This window comes from Ambystoma mexicanum, chromosome 10, assembly GCF_040938575.1.
Source record: "Ambystoma mexicanum isolate Mex_15411 chromosome 10, UKY_AmexF1_1, whole genome shotgun sequence".
Lineage (NCBI taxonomy): Eukaryota > Metazoa > Chordata > Amphibia > Caudata > Ambystomatidae > Ambystoma > Ambystoma mexicanum.
The window spans coordinates 1,541,209,628-1,541,231,423 of NC_090932.1; the positions used below are offsets into that span (position 1 = coordinate 1,541,209,628).

The 21,796-nt window shown below is 45.6% G+C and overlaps 1 protein-coding gene across 2 annotated transcripts in view; it reads right to left on the reverse strand.

Annotated features, from left to right (window-relative positions):
- TRIAP1 (TP53 regulated inhibitor of apoptosis 1) overlaps positions 1-21,796 on the reverse strand; it is a 56,569-nt gene that overhangs the window by 14,443 nt on the left and 20,330 nt on the right. The window contains exon 2 of one of the 2 annotated variants that reach the window (XM_069619764.1): positions 20,893-20,982. The exons of the other annotated variant lie outside the window; for it this stretch is intronic. Coding sequence (XP_069475865.1) covers positions 20,893-20,982 — 90 coding nt within the window. The remainder of the gene's footprint in view (positions 1-20,892; positions 20,983-21,796) is intronic. 2 annotated transcript variants of the gene reach the window in all.

A 21,796-nucleotide genomic window follows, 5' to 3' on the forward strand; every position in this document is an offset into this window, starting at 1 on the left:
ACAATTGTAACATCTCTATCTCGTCAATCTACCCCACCGCTATGGACAGACCACCACCATGTGGCATTTTCCTTAGCAACCAACAAACCGGCCACTCTTTCCATCCAGAGCGAGGCCCCTCGTCCTTAATCACTGGTCCTCCCAGGGCAGCCCCCAGCGGCTAAGGGCCCCAGGGCCAAGGGCGGCTCCAACAGAGGTGGCTCCAAGACGTGTCTGCAGGTGTCAGCAGGGGAAGCCAATGAAGCCAGCAACTAACAGACACCACCAAAACCGTGAGTGTGGTATGGGTGGGGGAGTAGAGCAATCACTCCACTCCAGAAAGCCCATACCACTCTATCTTACCTCCAAATAACAGACTGCCATAATGTTAGCATGTCCACTCTTAGATGGAATTGTGAAAGTTAGCATGTCCACTCTTAGATGGAATTGTGAACGTTAAGCATGTCCACTCTTAGATGGAATTGTGAACGTTAAGCATGTCCACTCTTAGATGGAATTTGCGAATATTGGCCTGCGTCGCATCTAGATGGAACTGTGAATGTTAGCATGTGAAAGTTGCTTTTAGAAAGTGTGCCCTACAGCCTCTCCATCAAGCTTAGAAATGTGCCCAATAGCCTCTCTGGCAAATGGAACTTAGAAGTACGCCCAAGATCCTCTGTGAAAGTTGCATTTAGAAGTGTGCCCAATAGCCTCTCCGTGAATTTTAGAAATGTGCCCAATAGCCTCCCTGGTAAATTGAATTTAGAAGTGTGCCCAAGATCCTCTGTGAAAGTTGCATTTAGAAGTGTGCCCAATAGCCACTCTGTGAAAATTGCATTTAGAAATGTACCCAATAGACACTCTGGAAAGTTGCATTTAGAAGTGTACCCAATAACCTTGCTGTGAATTTAGTTGTGTTCCCAATAACCACTCTGTGAAAGTTGCATTTAGAAGTGTGCCCTATAACTCCTCTGTGAAATTTAGAGGTGTACCCATTAGCCTCTATGAGAGTTACATTTAGAAGTGTGCCCAATAGCCACTCTGTGAAAATTGCATTTAGAAGTGTGCCCAATAGACATTCCGGAAAGTTGCATTTGAAATGTACCCAATGTACACTCTGGAAAGTTGCATTTAGAAGTGTGCCCAATAACCCCTCTGTGAAAATTGCATTTAGAAGTGTGCCCAATAGACATTCCGGAAAGTTGCATTTGAAATGTACCCAATGTACACTCTGGAAAGTTGCATTTAGAAGTGTGCCCAATAACCCCTCTGTGAAAATTGCATTTAGAAGTGTGCCCAATAGACATTCCGGAAAGTTGCATTTGAAATGTACCCAATGTACACTCTGGAAAGTTGCATTTAGAAGTGTTCCCAATAACCACTCTTTGAAAGTTGCATTTAGAAGTGTGCCCAATAACCCCTCTGAGAAATTCAGAAGTGTTCCCAATAACCACTCTTTGAAAGTTGCATTTAGAAGTGTTCCCAATAACCACTCTTTGAAAGTTGCATTTAGAAGTGTGCCCAATAACCCCTCTGTGAAATTTAGAAGTGTACCCATTAGCCTCTGTAAGAGTTACATTTAGAAGTGTGCCCAATAGCATGGTAAATTGAATTTAGAAGTGTTCCCAATAGCCTCGCTGGAAAATTGAATTTAGAAGTATTCCCAATAGCCTCGCTGGAAAATAGATTTTAATAGTGCGCCCAGTAGCCTCTCTGTGGAAAATTGAATTTAGATATGGGCCCAATATCCTCTGTGAAAGCTGCATTTGAAGTGTGCCCATTAGCCACGCTGTGAAAGCTGCATTTAGAAGTGCTACCAATAGCATCTGTGAAAGTTGATTATAGAAGTGTATCCAATCGACACTCTGGAAATTGCATTTAGAAGTTTGCCCAATAGTCTCTCTGGAAAATTGAATTTGAAATGTGCCCAGTAGACGCTCTGCGAAAATTGCATTTAGAAGTGTACCCAATAACCTCTGCGAGAGTTACAGTTAGAAGTGTGCCCAGTAGCCTCGCTGATAAATTGAATTTAGAAATGTTCCCGATAGCCTCTGAATGGAAAATTGTACTTAAAAGTTCGCCCAGTAGCCTCTCTGTGGAAAATAGAACTTAGAAGTTCGCCCAGTAGCCTATCTGGGAAAGTTGCATTTAGAAGTTTGCACACTGAAAGAACATATAACCATTCATACCACACCCCACGCTTACGCTCTCCTTTACATCACCACTCAACTAGAACACAGAGATACTATGACACCATTCGGTATAATTGTTCTCATACGAACATCCGCCGCTTACTCCACATCATTCTATGTAAACACTGCTGGTCTCACACCCCCAGCCAGGCGTTTTCCCCAGGCCTAACGCAGACACATCCGTTCCGGATAAATCCTGCCAGAACTAACACATTCTCCTGATCTCTCAACCACCACACCTACCGATAAGAATCAGCTATTACACGTGTACCGCACGAGCTGCACACATATCCGGTGCACACACGCACCTTTTGACTCTCCCTACTCTCTCTACTGATCTGAACTTCGGTTCCCAAGGGCGTTCAACCTACCAGCGCCTTCAGACCATACCAATGGTATATAAGGCGCTATATAAGTGCAAAATAACAATAACTATACCTAGCCAGCTGGCCCCATCCGTACAAACTAGGAATAAAAAGAATATTACCCCAGACAATTTAATCCCTCTGATTCTCCCTATGCTCAACTCTCTGCCAGAAAACCTGGGACCTGAGACATTAGTGAATGAATAAATACAATAAAATTATATCCACCTCCCTTGACTTAATCGCGCCTTACAAAATGAGAAAAAGTAAGCCCAAAGCGCATCTCAACTCTTGGTACACACCTCACCTGAAAACACTACGCACCAAAAAGAGACAATGCGAGGTATTCTGGAGACTATCACCTTCAGAGGAAAATAAATCTAACCTTAGTACTATTACTGCACTCTATAAAATGTGAAATACTCTTGGCCAAACGCGAAACCTATAATAGAATAGCATAAGCCAACTCAAGCATGAAGGAACTTTTCGTCATCCTAAAAGAACTAGAAGGCCCCCATCCCAGTGCCAGACAATTGTGTGAAAGATAAACACTGGTGCTCCAATATACAGCAAGCCACAACTAATAAAGTCATAAACCTACAAGACAAAATTGCCCAAAAAAAGTATCATTAACCAAAACGACGCCCTCCAGCGCCTCTGAAAATACCACACCACCTAGAAATACCCTAGGCCCATCCCACTTCATGTTCTCCAAAGTATCCATCTTTGAGACGGAAAAGATCATACTCAAGCCATCTAATTGTAAGGGCGACCAATGCCCAGCCCAACTAATAAAGGATGCAGCTAGAGAGCTAGCCCCCTTCATTTCCAAACTTATTAAAGGAGAGTTCCGGGACTTTTTTTTTATTGTCCCTACGGTTCGGCCATGTGTTTTTAAGCATAACTCGGTAGATCGTGGAAAACTTTCCTATGGACCTTACCCGACTTTTCGTCCATTAACGCACTCGAAATCAGCCGCCATTTTATGATAATCCTATCACTTGCCGCATCGCCCTGGCTCACCTGCTTTTGCGGCACTAAATCAAATCCCCCGCCCCCGAGGCTGACATCAGCAGACGCGTACCGCCCATTTCCCAACGCCAAAGCACGTTTCGTGTCAACAATCGCTGCGCCTCAGCTAATGAAGTGTCGCCATGGAAACGGCAGGACGCCTCTTTCCTCAATAAGTATAAACACACCGTTTCACAACACACAGCAGCAGATTTTCGATTCCATTACTCTCGCTGTGTTACTTTGAGTATTCTGTGACTCGTTTCTGTGCTCTGGTCAGCTACCTTCGTTGATTGTAGCCCGTGTGAACAGATACCAGTACCACCGCTATAAATTATTTTACTTTCTTTACCACACAATGGCTACAATAATGCCGTATATGTACGAGCCCGAGTACACCGAGGAAGAACTACTGGAAAGGCAAGCACGCGAAAACGATGGGGATTCGGACGGCAGTTGGGAGGACCAGTCAACGGATGAAGAGCCTGGACCATGTCGCATGGACGGCGTCTCCACCTGGTGCACGTGCAATCGGTGCGAGCTAATGGCAACTGAGGAGGAGAACTGCTGCTGCCGTGAAAATTCCGGGTGCTTGGCCTACATTTCGGAAGGCGAGCCAAGTCCGCAATGCATCACCGAGCTGCCAGAGTTCAGGGAAGCCTGCCTCTCACGGACAGTGTTGAGGATGATGATGGTGCTTATGCACGAACTTTGCGGCACTGTTCGTCCACGTAATCCGAGTAACGAGTAAGTATACTCTGGTTGTGATGTCAGTGATGCCACTACTATTTCATGGTCGTCTCCCACATATAAAACTACATCTACATATCATTCGAATGCATGTAAATTGGTTCCATGTTGTGCATTTTCTAGATAGAATTTTTTTCAAAGCAGAATGACATTTTTGTACCTGAATCGACAGTGATAAGAAAGTTGTCATTTTAATACAGTTTGCATCTTTCATTTTCACAGGTGGTACAGGCTGGTGGCCTATCGTTGCTTCACTTGGTGGCTTCACGGGAGGCTCGGACACCGCGTTCGGAGAGTAATACCTGCCTGTGCGGTACTTGCCATTAGACAACATTTCCCCAGCGACAGTGGACAATACCGCGGCTTTTCCCGGGATGTGCTGCAACCGCAACTTTACAATGTGTAATGTTTATTATTTATGTTCAATTGAAATTAAGATCTAAAATAAAACCCAACATATATTTTAACAATGGTTGTTTTGATTTTTTAAATGAATCTAGTGTGTCTCCATTGAATAGTCTTCCTGTGCCTTGTCTTGTCACACCACATGTCTCCGGCCAGCATCCTCCCTCATGCTGGCCGCCCACCTTCAATCCACATAACCGTTGAACCCATATGCAGCAGACATACATATGTTATTTTGCGGGTTGGCATCAAGCCTCCCGGCCTTGCCTCCTCCCCCAAAAATACTTACCACACCACTTTGTTCAGGGTCTCCAGGGTGAACTGCACCCATATATTCTCCTGGGAGGCTGAGGTATTTATAAACTCACCCCCCTGCCTTCCATGTACTAGATCCTGCAGCCTGCCTCTTACATGCAGTTAGATGGCCTCTCCTTGGTGAGGCCCTACGGCAAACGAGTCTTGTCTGCACGACCACCGCCCCAATCCACCACCCGCCCTATCAAAGGCAGTTCGCACCGGGGTACTTGCGCTGGCAAGTGGAGCTGTCAGGGAGCGATAAAGGCCAAGAGGTGCCAAAGACCATGTACACTTCAAAGTGGTCTATAGAGCATGGGTTGTTGTTCCCATGTCTACCGCCAGACCCCGTGTCTCCTGCCAAGCATCTCCCCTCACGCTGGACGGCCCCCTGCAATCCACATAAGTGTGTCTCCATTCACGAGTCTTCCTGTGTCTTGTCTGCACGACCACCGCCCCAATCCACCCCCCGCCCTATCAAAGGCAGTTCGCACCGGGGTACTTGTGCTGGCAAGTGGAGCTGTCAGGGAGCGATAAAGGCCAAGAGGTGCCAAAGACCATGTACACTTCAAAGTGGTCTATAGAGCATGGGTTGTTGTTCCCATGTCTACCGCCAGACCCCGTGTCTCCTGCCAAGCATCTCCCCTCACGCTGGACGGCCCCCTGCAATCCACATAAGTGTGTCTCCATTCACGAGTCTTCCTGTGTCTTGTCTGCACGACCACCGCCCCAATCCACCCCCCGCCCTATCAAAGGCAGTTCGCACCGGGGTACTTGTGCTGGCAAGTGGAGCTGTCAGGGAGCGATAAAGGCCAAGAGGTGCCAAAGACCATGTACACTTCAAAGTGGTCTATAGAGCATGGGTTGTTGTTCCCATGTCTACCTCCAGACCCCGTGTCTCCTGCCAAGCATCCCCCCTCACGCGGGACGCCCCCCTGCAAACCGCATAATGCCACGACATATACACGTCATTCATTCACAAACACACCCCTGTTTCGAATTCTTTATAACCCACTTCATATTTCTAATGAGAACTTCTTTGCGCTTTGCTAGTCAACCCGTGAAGGTGCTGGTTGTCTGCTCTTCGTCTCTGTGAACTTCCGTGACCACTTTGAGCAAACTCATCAGTTTGCAACCTGTGAACTGCTCCCTGTTCTACGACAAGAAACTACTCTGATCCCTGCATCTAACTGTTTGCTCGTCAAGGTAAGGCCATGTACCATACTCATTTTGCGTCCAATTTCTTTTCGTTCAAGACAGTACATGCAAGGAACTAGTCACATGTTCTGAGTTTAGTCAAATTATTTTTGTATTTTTTTAAAGTTATTCAAATACTTATCCGCATGTGAATAACGTGTATAGTTCCAAGAACCAAAACATACCTTGCATTGAACCTTTTATGTATTTAATTTTTTAACACATTGGTATTCATAGAGAATTGTTGATCTTTACTTTTCAGAACTTTCCACAATGCCTGCCTGTTCCATTGGCGGTTGTCCTTCGAAGACCCATAATAAATCTGAAAGTACTATAATGCATGTTTTCCCTAAGACAATAGATCAGATAAGAGAATGGGTCCGATATTGCGGATATCCACCCTCTGAGCTTGAAAGTAGAGTCCTAGAAGTCTTTGCGGACAAGAGGGGTGATCGATACCGCATCTGCAGCAGGCACTTTACCTCTGACATGTACTCCACATCATTGCTAATAAAGAAGAACACACCGCGAGCGAGGCGAAAATTGCTCTCAACCGCTATTCCCACTCTATTCGTCCACATCCCTCCACTGGTGAGTCAAGTTTACGTATTTATCTCTCGGCCTTGCGGTAGTGTGTAGCATTAGCTAACAATAATTTCCCCATTTATGTATCCACTCAATATGAAGGCGGAAGATTCTCCATCCGTGTCGTTATTGCAGTCATCAGCCACTTCAAGCGCCTATCGGGTAATCTTACTTGGCTATTCTGCCACTGACTTGTTTTAGGCATGTAAATCAATAGTTTTAATTTATCGTGTAATTATTTTACCTAATGGTACACCCTTGTACTCGTCCTCTAGTCTTTGTTTTCAGTTATAATTATTGTTATCCAGAATAATTCAAGTACTGTCTTTCAGGGAGATGCTGAGGAGTCCAACGTATTGACGACTACCGTTGATGTCACTCAGATGCTCGAGGTACGTTTCAGGACAGTTCCATCGATGGAGATCATCAGATCTTGCATTCTTGTAGCGTGATTGTTACACACAATGTTTCTTTCGTTTTTAGCCATTGATATGTCCTTCTGTCGTCGCCCTCCTATGTGTCTTCTTTTTTCAATATTGTGTTCATTACTAATGAAAGTCCTATGTTTCAGGGAGTCGATGGAGCATTAGTCCAAGAAGAAGGGGGAGCGTGCAGTTACGGGTCGGCGCAACAGCTTGCAGAAGTGTGCACCGCAGTTACATCGTCCCTTGATGTTCTTATGCATTTCGAGGTATGGATACTGACAGTTCGATGAAGCGAAATCATATCACGTGATTACATCCACTATACTTCCTTCTTTATTAACGCAAGTACTATGTTTCAGGGAGATGACGGAGCTTCTTCTACAAGAACATCACCCCTAGTAGTTGATGCAGATTTCTGGGTGGTGACACTTCCAACGATGGAGCAAATCGAATCATATTTAGATATCCATTATTTATTTTAGACAACTGATCATTTGTGCAGGTCTATTTAGATGAGCCGTTCACGCCTGCACAAACTTTCTGTTCTTTTTATCAAAATAGAAAACCATACTAATGCAATTACTGTGTTTCAGGGAGTCACTGAAGCATCATCTTCAATAATATCATCAATGGAAGTCTATGAGGAGCCCGAGGTATGGATCTTGACAGTTCCATCTAACTAGATAAACAATGCGTGAATAATTGTCGTTTGAATGTTCTACACAAAGCGTTCATTCGTGTTTTGCTATTGAGAAGTACGTGGGTATTGGTCCCCAAGTACATTTTGTGTTTTCGATATTATTATACATACTAATGAAAGTTCTATGTTTCAGGGAGTCCATGGAGCGTCAGTGCGTGATGGATGTGCTTATCAGGAAAACATAGTCGTTGCAGCGCAAGAGGAAGTGGAGACATGCACACACGAGTCGGAGCAACAGCGTCCTGATGTTGAAGTTCGAGGCAAGAAAGTTTCAAAGAAAAGAAAGCAAAAGAAGGTTAGTGTCCTGGTCACTATATTATGTTGTTTTTCACTGTTAATAGTTCAATACTGTAAGTTGTGTTAAAACTGAACAACCCTTTTCCAATCTGTCCTCTAGTTGCGAGTGGGTGTACGAACTAGATCTACACAGACAGTGAAGCGAACGAGAGATGTTGCTTGTCAAACCTTTTGGCAGGGACTTGAGACTGGAGAAGCATCGTGCCAATGGGAAGAATATGAAGTGATTGACAACGGAGCTATACCACCACCAGCCATTGATAGTGAATGTCCTCCTGGTAGTTCGGATGCAGTCGGAGATCAATTCACAGAATCCACACCCGCAAAAACTAAGACGGCGAGAAAGTTGAAGAAATTGTTTTATTCACCCATCGCCGGAGAAGGAACAGATGTTGCAATGGAAGAGAATGAAGTAGACGACAATGAAACACCATCAATATCACTGAACATAGCGGAAGACGATATCAGAGATTCTACCTTTCATGTGAGTGACATGTCCTCAACGTTACAGGCCGAACCAGCTGGGATGCAGAGTGACAGTATAAGGAAAGAGGCCAAATTCATTGTATTCGATAGTTGTTTGATTGATATTATTATTCGGATTAAATGTGGGCATTTGGTAGGTGGGGAAGTATGTGGGGAACCATTGATTAATGTGACTCGTGCAATTCGAGGCACTAACCTTAAAATACATGCCACCTGTACAAAATATCATCCTTTCACATGGTCTGCACAACCTATGCTGGGACAACTGCCAGCAGGCAATCTACTTTGTGCAGCGGCTGCACTTTTTAGTGGTTCAAGTTTTAAAAAATTAGAGTCTTTCTTTCAGTTTGTGGGAATCCGTTTCATTGCGAAAACTCAGTTCTACAAATACCAAACCGATTATCTATTTCCAGCCATTAGCGAAGCTTGGAGAATGGAAAAAATGTCTATTGATAGTACATTCGCGGGCAAACGGTTCAGGCTAGCCGGTGATGGACAGTGCGACAGCCCAGGATTTTCAGCCAAGTACTGCACCTACCACTTTCAGGACATGGAAAGTAAGAAAATTGTGAGTTCGGTGGTCGTGCAGGTGTCACAAAGTACATCCTCAGTGGCCATGGAGAAAGTTGGCTTTGTAGCATCATTGCAAGAACTACAATCGCGGGGAATGGTGATCGACCTGATAGCCACGGACAGACACGTTTCAATTGCCAAGACAATGAGAGAACAGTACAAAAATATAAATCACCAATTTGACGTTTGGCATCTTGCAAAATCAATCAATAAAAAATTGTCGGCTGCAGGTAAAAAAAAAGAATTGCAAGGTATTTCACAGTGGTCCAAGTCAATCAGCAACCATCTTTGGTGGAGCTCAAAAACATGTGGAGGGTCGTTGGAAATTCTACTGGAAAAATGGCGGTCAGTAATGCCACACTGTACGAACGTTCACCGATGGAACACGAACCAACATTTCCACAATTGTGAACATGGCCATTTGTCCACAGAGGAGACACGGAAGAAGAAGTGGTTGATTCCTTCATCACCCACTCACAAAGCCATTGAAAAGATTGTATTTGATAAAACTATAACAAAAGCTTTGAGGGGACTCACGGAATTCTGCCACACAGGAGATTTGGAGGTGTTCCACAATATGTGCCTAAAGTACAGGCCAAAACGATTGCATTTTGGCATGGAGGGCATGATAAATCGGACTCTTTTAGCGGTCTTGGCACATAACCATAATGTTGGCCGTCAACAAAGTAGGACGACCGGAACTTTAGGGACGCTTCGCTACAATAAGGCCTTCACTAAAAGAAGTAAACAATGGGTGATCAAACCAGTGTTTGAGGATATGCAATATGAGTTTATTGAGAAACTTATTGTTGACGTCCTAGATAGGCACATAAATGGAGTTGTGAACGAACCTGTGCAGGGGACAACTGCATTGCCACCCAACATTGCATCTGTTCCATGTCCACCTAAAGAAGAACTCATTGAGAAATACACATCCCGGTTTAAATGATTGTAATTTGATTGTCTGTTCTCTCAAGTCTCCTCATGTCGCAGGCCCATTGAATATGTGCATCTAGCCAACCTTGTTCATTTGCGCATTAAATTAAACCAAACAGTAATATAAATCATTTTTCAATAAATATAGAATCTCTCCGTATTTATGGTTCTGTGTGGCTGCAAAGCACGCAGACAAAATGCAAAGATGGAGTGTAAATTTCAAGTCCTGTGAGAATGCCTTACACTGAATGTAGCTAACTTGGAATGTGTGCTCGTTCGAAGTGAAGGTCAGCTGCTTTGATTTTTTCTCGGGTGCCAGAATGGCCCACGACTCAGAATAAGGTTCTATTGTATTTTGACCTTGACAGGCCTGGACCACGTAAGAAACGATAATGAATATAATTTCAGAAACGAAAGCCATTTCATGTTCGTTCATTAGAAGAAATAACGTCGGCATAGAAGGAGTGGTATTTCGGGGCTGCCCTACGCACAGACGCAATGGAAAATGCAAATATAATGTAAGTAACTCTTTAGATGAGTTTATACCGCAATTTAATTACTATACAGTTGCTTTAAAGACGGGTTAAGTTGTACTTGTTCGTTCTATGTGGCATGTTGTTTTGTACCGCGCACTATCTTGGGGAGAATCGTCTACTTGGCCCCCTTCTCGCCCCTACCTGCAAGGCTAAAAACCTCGGGGTCATCTTCGACTCCACACTCTCCTTCTCTCCTCATATATCTGACGTCTCTAAGAAGTCACACTACCAGCTGCACCTCCTCAGAGGTATTCTTCCCTTCCTCTCCTTCCCCCAGAAGCTCACTGTCTCCCGAGCCCTGGTTCTCTCTAGGCTGGACTACTGTAACAGCCTCTATCTTAATCTGCCTGCCTCCACTCTCCGCCCTCTGCAACTTATCCAGAACAGAACTGCAAGACTTGTCCTTGGCCTCAAGCGGGCCCTTTTTATTTATTATTTATTATTTTATTACGCTACTTACCTTGTACTGCACTTCCCCCCCACCTCCTCTCCTTGCACTTTCTCCTTTTCCCCTTACCTCTGCACTTGCGCGATCTGAATGACACCTGGCCTAGTAGGATCGTTTGTCTGTCTTCCCCTTGTTCCCCTCCCTCCCTGCCTCGTCGCGCCTTGAAACACTTGTGTATAGGCGCGTTACAAATACCATATCATATCATATCATACTTTTACGGAAGCACCTCAAAACCTTTGCTTCTGCTTTCTCTCTCCCTCTCCCCTGCTACAACTGGTCCACTGTCTGCGATCTCGGTCCTGGGCCCTTCCACTCTCCACCTGCACTCCCTGTCAACCCCTGCACTGGGGGACTGTCTCAGTATCCTACAGCCCCCCTTGACGTTTAAAACCCAGTTGCACTGTCCTAGCTATGAAATAATTTCCAGACCTAATATATAAAATGAATAATTTTAATAAAGATCTGATGGTGAGACTAATTTCCTTTTTTTATGTTTTTCAAATAGATACATCGTCCATTATTGTCTGTGTCACGAGTACCAGACACCGGCGGATGGCTTCTATAATCGCCAGTTGCTTCTCCGCGTGAACAACGTTAGCACCCTGACCATTTTGTGGGACGATCGCCAAGTACAAGTATGCCCTTACGCGGTACTAACGGCTAGATGCAACATACAGACCGTTGTGGTGCCCTAGTGCCTCGTTGTTGGAATAGCCATGCGATTATCAGTGCGACCGAAGAGCTTATTTTATCGTAAACCAACACCATGTCTACTGCACACGAACATCGCTTGCCTCAAGACGAAATATTTTGGATCGAGAGCAAATAAAAATTCATTTATCTAAGACCCTGTGTACAGCAAAGGAACATCGTGTGCCTCGAAACGAACTTTTCGGAACGTGAACAAATAAAAATGCAAATCGCTGAATATTCTCAAAACATTTGATGTCAAATAAATGTACTTTGCCAAATGTACAATCTTGCCGTTTGCTTTTAAACCACTGTTTCATATTCCGAATTGTGGCGCTGTATTGTGAGATGATCTAAGACCCTGTGTACAGCAAAGGAACATCGTGTGCCTCGAAACGAACTTTTTGGAACATGTGCAAATAAAAATGCTAATCGCTGAATATTCTCAAAACATTTGATGTCAAATAAATGTACTTTACCAAATTTACAATCTTGCGGTTTAATTTAAAAGTACAGTTTCATATTCCCAATTGTGGCGCGCTGTGTTGTTTGAGCTCATCTGTGTTGATTTCCTGGTTCTGTGTGGAGTCGCGTAGAAGACGCCTGGGCGCGTTTGCCTACGCAGCTCAGTCACGTCACGGATAGAGGCGGGGAATATGAATGTTTTGATCAAGTCTGTTTCAGGGGCGGGGGATTTGATTTAGTGCCGCAAAAGCAGGCGAGCCAGGGCGATGCGGCAAGTGATAGGATTATCATAAAATGGCGGCTGATTTCGAGTGCGTTAATGGACGAAAAGTCGGGTAAGGTCCATAGGAAAGTTTTCCACGATCTACCGAGTTATGCTTAAAAACACATGGCCGAACCGTAGGGACAATAAAAAAAAAGTCCCGGAACTCTCCTTTAAGTCTTCATTTTCTTTGGGCACTATACCAAGTAATCTCAAAGAATCTTGGGTGCTTCCTCTACTTAAAAAAAAAAAACAGACGCTGGATCCGGCCATACCCACAAACTACAGACCAATCAAAACAGTACCATTTCTTCAAAAAAATTATAGATACAATGGCCTACCTCCAAATACAGAAAAATCTGGAATCCATCCTCCTGTTAGGAGCTCGCCAATCTGGCCTTCAGCCCCAGCATGGCACTGAAACTGCTTTAATAGATCTTAAGGCCCAGATAGATGAGCTCAGGGACAAGGGGAATTTAGTCTTGCTCCTCCTCTTGGACCTCTCGGCTGCATTTGACCTTATGGACCATGAGGTCCTGCAACCACTTGGACTCGGTGGCTCACTTCTCTGAAGAAGCCATAACTTGGATAGTCCTTTCTCAACAGGACCATGAGGGTCTTTTCCACCACGGGGGCAGACCAGGTTCCCATTTCTTGCGGGGTGCCCCAGGGATCATGCGTCTCACCCACCCTATACAGCATCTTCACAAAGCCCCTCTTCGATGATCTAGATAATCTTGGTATCACCTACACTAATTATGCCGATGATACCCAGATTCTCATATCACTTACTGGGGATTACGAAAAGGATTTGGCCTTGGTGAACAAGGTCTATCTCATCATCCAGGCATGGATGGCTACCCATGGACTATGCCTGAATGACGACAAGCCCGAGATCATCATTCTGGGAACCCCCTCAACCCTTAATAAATTGGGACCCAAATACTCTACTTTTAACATTGATAATAACCTTATCACCGTTGCTAGCGAGGTGAAAACATTGGGCTTCTATCTGGATTCTACTCTTTCTTTCAAGAAGCAGGTCAATGCGAAGGCATCCGCCACTGCATACACTTGCAAATTGATCAGAGCAAGTAAACCCTTCCTGTCTAACCAAAGCTGCTTGACCTTGCACAGACCACTCGTTTTGTCGAAATTGGATTATTGCATTTCTCTTTACATTGGAGGAAATAAGGAGATCATCAAAAAAAATCCAATCCCTCCAGAATAATGCCCTTAGAGTCACTCTCGGAATAGCCAGTAGAGAGCATATCTCCGAAACTAGAATAAATAATTGGTTGACAACACATGATAAAATCCAACTTAAAACTGCTGCTTCACTCACTTACAAATGCTTGCACAATGCTGCTCCTTGCTACCTCACAGAGAGATTCAACATGAAAGTCCCGACCAGACTCACTAGTACTAACTGCCTATTAGTCCCTAGATTTAAACTCTCCAGAGTAGGGGCCGCAGCTTTACGGTCAAGGCTGCCCAACTCTGGAACTCACTACCCCTGCCTCTACGCGAGGATGAACCCTACCTAAAATTCCGTCACAATCTCACAAGATGGCTTAAAGACGCTGGCAAGTAAGGCCAAAGCCATGCTCTTCCGATTAGTCCTACCAACTTCTGGCCCACCTTGACTACCACTATCATTTGTTCATATTTGTGCTCGCACTCTCCTTGTCCTTGGACACTGACAAATGACTTCCTCAATAACGCCTTATATATAAAACCCGACTTATATTTTGAAGCATATTCAACTGCATTATGTAAATGTTACCTGTATATATTTTTGTTGTACATTTAATTGTATTATGTAAATATTATCACGCTATGTGTAACTAAGCTGTGAGTTATCTTATGCAATGCGCCCCGATACCTATGGGTCTGGTGCGCAATACAAGTAATAAAACAAACAAACATCACACCCGCTAACAACATTGCCAACACAATCATGCCTAAATAATATAGTAGCAGTCCCGGTGATAATGAACTAATATTTCCTAAGGTAATTTGATAATCACCCGCTAGCCCAATGGAATTTAATTGCCATTTTCTGGGTGATCCAAGTGAATGGATAGTCCCCGATTTGTATTAACAGGTTTAAATCGGTTGTTTATTTGGTATGGCATAGCACCATTGTCCCAGAAGGTTCCTGATTTAATTTAAATGTGCCATTGCTGCTCTCCTGGCCAGGCCATTGTATGTCCTGGGTTGTCAATGGTGGCATGCAATGCACCCTGGCTCATATGTATCCATAAATACTAAGTGTGCAGCATAGATAATGCTGTCCATTGGTACCATAGGGTGGCATTTGTGGTGCTTCCTCCGTCCACAATGATTTCTCCTTGAGCAACTCCCTAGTATCCCCCCCCCCCGCCCCCGGAGCAGGAATGATAACGGCAACAGCTACTGGGATGAGGATCCTGCCAGGATTAATGTCAATGTCGGAAGTATGGTCAATTCCCTTAATCACTCGACACAAACCCCCCCCCCCCCCGCGCCTTTTCTTCTCGTTACCTTAATCATGTGTTTGGGTTTTGGTGCCAGGGTGTGTTTGCAAATAGGACAAAAGGGCAGAATTGCAGAGAAAGAGAGGAGGGGGGCCGGGGGGAGGCAGGTGCATGCTCCACTGTCTCCACTGAAAATCTTCCAACGATTCCAGCGAATCTCCTCACAGCATGCAAACTCTGAAATAAAGTGTTCCTGCTCACATCTCTTATATGAGCCTGGTGCCAAAGGCGCCAGGACTGAGTCCAGCCAGGGGCCCCGTGTTTATGGGTCGCAAAGGGACATAATTGAGTCAAGTGACCCATTTCCCCCATCACTAGATGGTGTGGTTGTTGTGTTCTGGGGCCTGTGGCCATGACCGCAATCCCCCTCAAGACCCCTCTAATGGGTGGTTTCCCCCTGGCCCTGGTTTAGTGGGGTTATTGCAGTGGAACTGCCCGATTAATCGTGGAGCGTGCATATGCTCACTGGGTTCCCAGGTCCGATCTATAAAGTAGTATAACTGGGACCAGACCATTTTAGAGCCTAGGATCCTTTTAACTTCATATTCTGGTTCTCCTTCAACTACTCGGTATCCGGTGGAGTATCGATCTGCGTACCTGGTCTCAATGGTTTTAGGAGGGAGACATGAAGCACCGGGTGGATCTGCATGTGTGCCGGTAATTCTAATTTCATGGCCACAGGGTTGATCACAGCCTGGATAGTGTAGGGTCCCAGATATCTGGGCCGGAACGCCCGTGGTCCTTTCAGGGGGATGTTTTTGGATGGTAACCAAACCTTGTCTCCGACTTGGTAGTTGGGAGCTTCCCTTCGGTGTCGATCTGCAAACTGCTTCCGTTTCTCTTTGGCTCTGCTGCTTCCTTAAAAACCTGGGTAATGGTTTTGTGGAAGGTCGTTACAGCGGGCATTTCTACCGTTTCGAGTGGGTCGAAAATGCATGTCCGTGAATGTCGACCGTACACAATGTAGAATGGGCTTTGTCCCGTACTGGTGTGAATGGAGTGGTTATATGTGTATTCTGCTAACCAAAGTATGTCCTTCCAGGTATACTTGGTTTGTTGCAGCATACACCTTATGTATTGGTCGAGGGTCTGGTTAGTCTGTTCGGTCTGGCCGTCGGTTTGGGGGTGATGGCTTGTAGATAACCGGAGGTCGATTATGGCAATTTTACACCATCTTTTCCAGAAGGCAGAGACAAACTGAGTTCCTCGGTCTGATATCAATATTGATGGGAACCCGTGTAGCCGGACAATCTGTTCCAAAAACACGGTAGCCAGAGTAGCAGCAGTTGGGAGACCTTTCAGGGGAATAAAATGGTCCATTTGGAAAACAGATCTACGACGACTTAGATGGTATTGTATCTGTTACAGGAGGGAAGGTCTGTAATAAAAATCCATTGATATTGTATGCCAAAGTGCTGGGGGTACTTTTAAAGGGCATAGCAGCCCTGCGGGACTTTGTTTTTGGGACTTGTGTTGTGCACAGGTGCCACAGGTTGCGATGAACTGGACAATGTCCTTTCGCCAAGTTGGCCACCAGTAATTTTTCTTCATTTTAGCTTGGGTTTTGGCTATTCCTGGATGACCTTATATTAATGAATCGTGATAGTTTGCGATGATTTGATTCTGTAATTTCTTATCCGGGATGTACAATCGTCCTTGGTAGTATGGTAGGTTGTCCACGATCGTATACCAGTCTCCCTTCCCTAGCCATTCCTGTTGCGCTGGTGGACTCATCAAGTGTTGCAGGTCAGATTTTAAGTTGTCTAGAGTGGTGGTTGCGGCAATCATGCCTTGGATTCGTCCTTCAGGGATGATGGCCACGGGTTCTGGTGTAGTGAATGCCTCTTCTCCCTCACTCATGGGTGACAGGGGCTCCGTTTTTCCATTGCTTACTCCGGGTCTATAGGTGATGGCGAAGTCGTATTCCGCAAAGAAGAGAGCCCAGAGGAGTTGGCGTGATGATTGCGCTTTAACGGTCTTCAGATATTGTAGATTGCGATGATCTGTGACAACGGTGACTGTATGTCTAGCTCCAAGAAGATAATGTCTCCAGGCTTTGAATGCTGCCTTAATTGCTAGCAGTTCTTTATCAGTGATTGCATAAATCAATTCAGGGGCTGAAAACTTGCGAGACCAGAATGCCACAGGATGCAACTGACCTGTTTCGGGGTCTCGTTGTGACAGGACTGCTCCCATTGCTATGTTGGAAGCATCAGTTTCGACCACGTATGGTAGTTCTGGTCGAGGATGCCGTAGAATTGGTGTTGTGGTAAATGCCGGTTTTAGCTCCTAGAAGGCTTTCTCTGCCTCTGCAGACCAATTAAATTGTTTATTGTTCCATAGTAAAGAGGTGATTGGGAGGACGATCTGGGAGAATCCGGGAATGAACCGGCAAAAAGTTGCCGAACCCACGTACACTCTGTACTCCCTTTATGGATGTTGTGAGGGCCAGTTAAGGATAGCGTCTACCTTGCGTGTGTCCATGCCTATGCCCCGTGGTGTGAGAATAAAGCAGAGGAATTCTACCTCTGTCACATGAAAGAAGCATTTCTCCAATTTGGCATATAGCTGGTGTTGCCGCAGTTTCTCCAAAACTGCCCGGACATGGCTGACGTGGTCCTCCTTGGTGGTCGAATAGATAAGAATGTCATCAGTCCAACAGTTCGTGGAGCACGTCATTCATGAAAAATTGGAACGCAGCCGGGGCATTACATAGTCCAAAGGGCATAACCGGATACTCATAAAGGCCATATTTCGTGCTAAAGGCCGTGTTCCACTCGTCTCCTTTTTGGACTCTTACTAGATGGTAGGCCCCTCACAAGTCTAGTTTTGTATATATCCGAGCGTTTTTGACTTGATCCAAGAGCTCAGGGATAAGCGGTAATGGGTACAGATTTTTTTTTACCGTGATCTGGTTAAGTGCTCTATAGTCAATGCAAGTTCTCAGCTCTCCCTCCTTTTTAGGCACAAAAAAGAGGGGCGAGGATGCAGGGGACTTGATTAAGCCATTTGCCAGATACTGATCGAGGTAGGTTTTTAGATGCTGGTTGTACTGTTCTGTTATGGCATAAATCTGGCTGTAGGGAACTTGAGCTCCAGGTACAAGATCAATCTGCCAGTCAAACGGTCTGTGCGGAGGTAGGGTGTTTGCTTGCTCTTTTTGAAAGGCACCTTGGTAATCCAGGTATTCAGGTAGTAGTGAACTGGTGAGGCCCAGTATGGTTTCTTACTTCGACGAACCTGGCTGGTAAAACCATTTAATGAGAATCCCTTGTTATAACAGGTGTCGGCACAGCCTCGGCGAAAGGTCAGAACTCGTTTACACCAGTCAATCCTGGGATTGTGGGTCTCCAGTTAGGGCATTCCCAATATCATATGGAACTGTGGAGCGCCGAGGAGATTGAAGGTGATGTCCTCTTGGTGACCGTCCCGACACAGAAGCTTGACCTTCTCGGGGTAATGCGTCACTGGGCCGGATGATAGCTGAGATCCATCAAATGCTGTGACGTTTTCCGAAAAACCTGCTTCCGTCGGATAAGAAGGCCTAACAGGGTAGCCAGATCTTGGCCCATGTAATTTCCCAGAGCCCCACTATCAATGTATGCCTCCAAGGCATGTATTTATGAAAGTTGCTCGTGGTTTACCAGGAGCACAGGGATGACTAGATGTGAGGTCTGTATAGGTTCCTTTTCACTGCTCGACAAGTCCTGTTCTTCTTCTTCACCCATCCTGGGTGGTTTCACTGGGCATTCTCGCAGATAGTGACCTACCACTGTACAAACAAAGATGCTGCTGTCTCCTTTTCTCCCGTGGCGAGTGGGCCCCGCAAGCCTCAGATTTGCATTGGCTCGGACTGATAGTGTGATTTGGTTTGATTCTCACAGAGTCGCATGTAGATCGACCGCCCCTCGTCCCTGGCCCGATCCATCTTCCGTTCCTGCCATCTGTGATCGAGCTGCACTGTCAGGTCGATGTATTCAGCACATCTTTCTGGGGGATTTACTACTGGGGCTAATACGTACTTAAGTTCCCCTTGCAAGCCTCGGTAAAAGAGCGTAGTTCTTTTCTCCTCTGGCCAGTAGTTTGTGCTATCAGACGATTGAAGGAAGTGATATATATATGTTAGTAAGTCTTGATTACCCTGCCGTAGTGATAACAGGTCATTGTCCAGAGCCCGCCCTCGAGTATGCCGTGCAAATAGGTTCTCCATTTCACGTTGGAAACCTCCAAAGTCTCGAAGCAAAGGATCATCCTGGTTTCCCAAGGGTATTGACCAGTCCGCTGCACTACCTCCCAAATATGAGAGTACAAATGCCACTCTAGCTTGATCGTTGGGGAATGCCCCAGGTCTGCACAAGAAATGTAGGCGACATTGATTCATAAAGATGGCGTACTTATTTGGATCGCCCGTGAAGCATTCTGGTGGGGCCAGGGGACCCTCCCCTGGAGAACCACCTGTACTGGTGTGGGCTGTGGAGGTGCGGCAGGAGGGGCATACCCCGGCAGTGGGGCCTGGCCTGCCTGTGCCTGGAGCATTTGCCTTGCTAGTTCATCTGTCAGCTCCCGGTTCACAATTAGATCCTTCTTTAGGGCATTTGGTTTCCTGTCTTGAGGCATGAACTTCAGCCCGTAACTCTCCCAGTAATCGGGCCAACTGGTCCGTTTCAGAAGTTTCCATAACAACCAGGCAGAGATTCGAAAAGGCTTCGCGTTCTGTTACGCTCACCTGGTCTCTGCGGAGGCGTTGGTCGCAGCCCTTCCGGGGGTGAGGTCGCTCGGGTCCGACTTCGCGCTCTGTGCTTATGTGGTGACTGGTGGTAACAGGTGATGCTGCTCGGGACTGCTCCTGCGTGCAGAATAGGGGGCGTGAGTATGCCAGCCTGTGCGCCTGATCCCCTTCCAGACCCCTTCTCCCAAAACGTGGTACCCGTGGAATGCGCTGTCCGTGGAAAGCTCACCTGTCGATTAGTTTTGGCGAGCACTCCGTCCTGCTGCTTCTGGCAGGGGCGCTTGTATGATCTGGACCCAGTTCCTTCACTGGTCCCTTGCACTTGGTAGTCCAGTCCTGCTGCAACTAAGCCACGATACTGCAGGTAAGTGTTCCTGTTTGCCTTTCTTTGTTTTTGTTGTATTGCTGTCCGTTCCACTTTTGAGATTTGTTCTTTTGCCTTCTTCCCTTGCAGGTGATGTTGCCGGCCCGGCAGAAGCTACAGAGCTCTAGGCGGCACCCAGAGGGAATGAGGAACGAAGCTGCAGCTGTACAGTAGAATACCTTGCTTTGCAAAACTTCTACGCTTATGGAGTTGGAAACATGATCGAAAAATAAAAGATAAAACATAACCCTGTTACCACCAGAGTTCTAACCACCCTTGTTCATTCTAACCACCCTTGTTCATTCTACATTAAGGCACATCAATTTGTGCGTGTGACTGACCCCTAACTTGTTACAAGACAGGAACATACCTCCAGGAGATACTGGAGGAAAGTTCAGGACTGTGGGAAAATTCTCCAATGCTCACACTGCTAGATCACTTCTGGCAGAGCCTGTCAAAAAGATAGAAAGGTAAGAGAACCGGCAACCCTGACATTCTCTACCCTAATGGGGTACCAATTATAGTCCAACATTTTACATGTGTAAGAGTGCAAGATACTTACTCTACTCATCATTCAGATAGGCGTACTCGGGTAAGGCATAGACCCAGTCACTTTCTTTTTTGCTAATTCAGGACGCCTGAAGTCAAAATTCCCAAAACTACACATCAGACATTGCTTACCAATGACAATCCCTGTTGGATGGTTGTTTTCCAGGCCCGGTGGGTACCGTATGTAAACTTCTTTTGCTTCCCTCTCTTACAGTCTCTGATCTGGAGCCAAACGAAAGTGCGGGATATCATTATTGCTGTCCAAACAAGCTGGCCCTCACTGTGTATAAAGTGCGGGATAGCACATAACACTTTACATAGCGCTATGCAGTCATGGTCTCATAAGAGCTTATCTTCCCCATTTATACCGTAACAAAGTAATGTGTCCTATGAAACCCATATTCCCTGGGAGGCGCGAGCCGAGCATATACCAGAGCGTTTTTGAAACGCAGTGGCGTTTCACTAACCAGCTCATGTATTCCAATATTTCTGGCAATTATTGCAGCTCATGTATTCCAATATTTCTGGCAATTATTGCAAAGTCCAGCTCTGATGAAACCTTACCTGTCCGACTGTGTTCTCCGACAGTCGGACACTACTGGCTCTGGACGTCTTGTCCCACACCGTATTCAAATGATAAACAATCCCCCTCTAGTGGGCATAGAAACAGGACAGGAGTTCTAATAGTGCTGGTGGCCAAATGATTCCGCCAGAATGCTACCACTATAGCTTCCCCCCCCCTGCACCCACATGTAAACATAGGACTGTATCCTCACTTTTAGGCAATCACATTGGTAGGGTAGGAAGCCCAGTCGTACAGTGAAATATAGAAATATTACATGACTCAGCAAAATAGAGCAGTTTAGCTGGAAACAAGATAATACAGCTCCCCCTAGAGGTACCGCTGAGGTCTGTTCCTCACTGGTCTAACGGGGAGACTCAATTTTAGTCTGATGTCCACTTGTTCCCGTACAGGGAAACGGGAGGTGCAGGGACTGCTGGGAAATGTCCCAACTAAAATCCATATCCCAAGGTG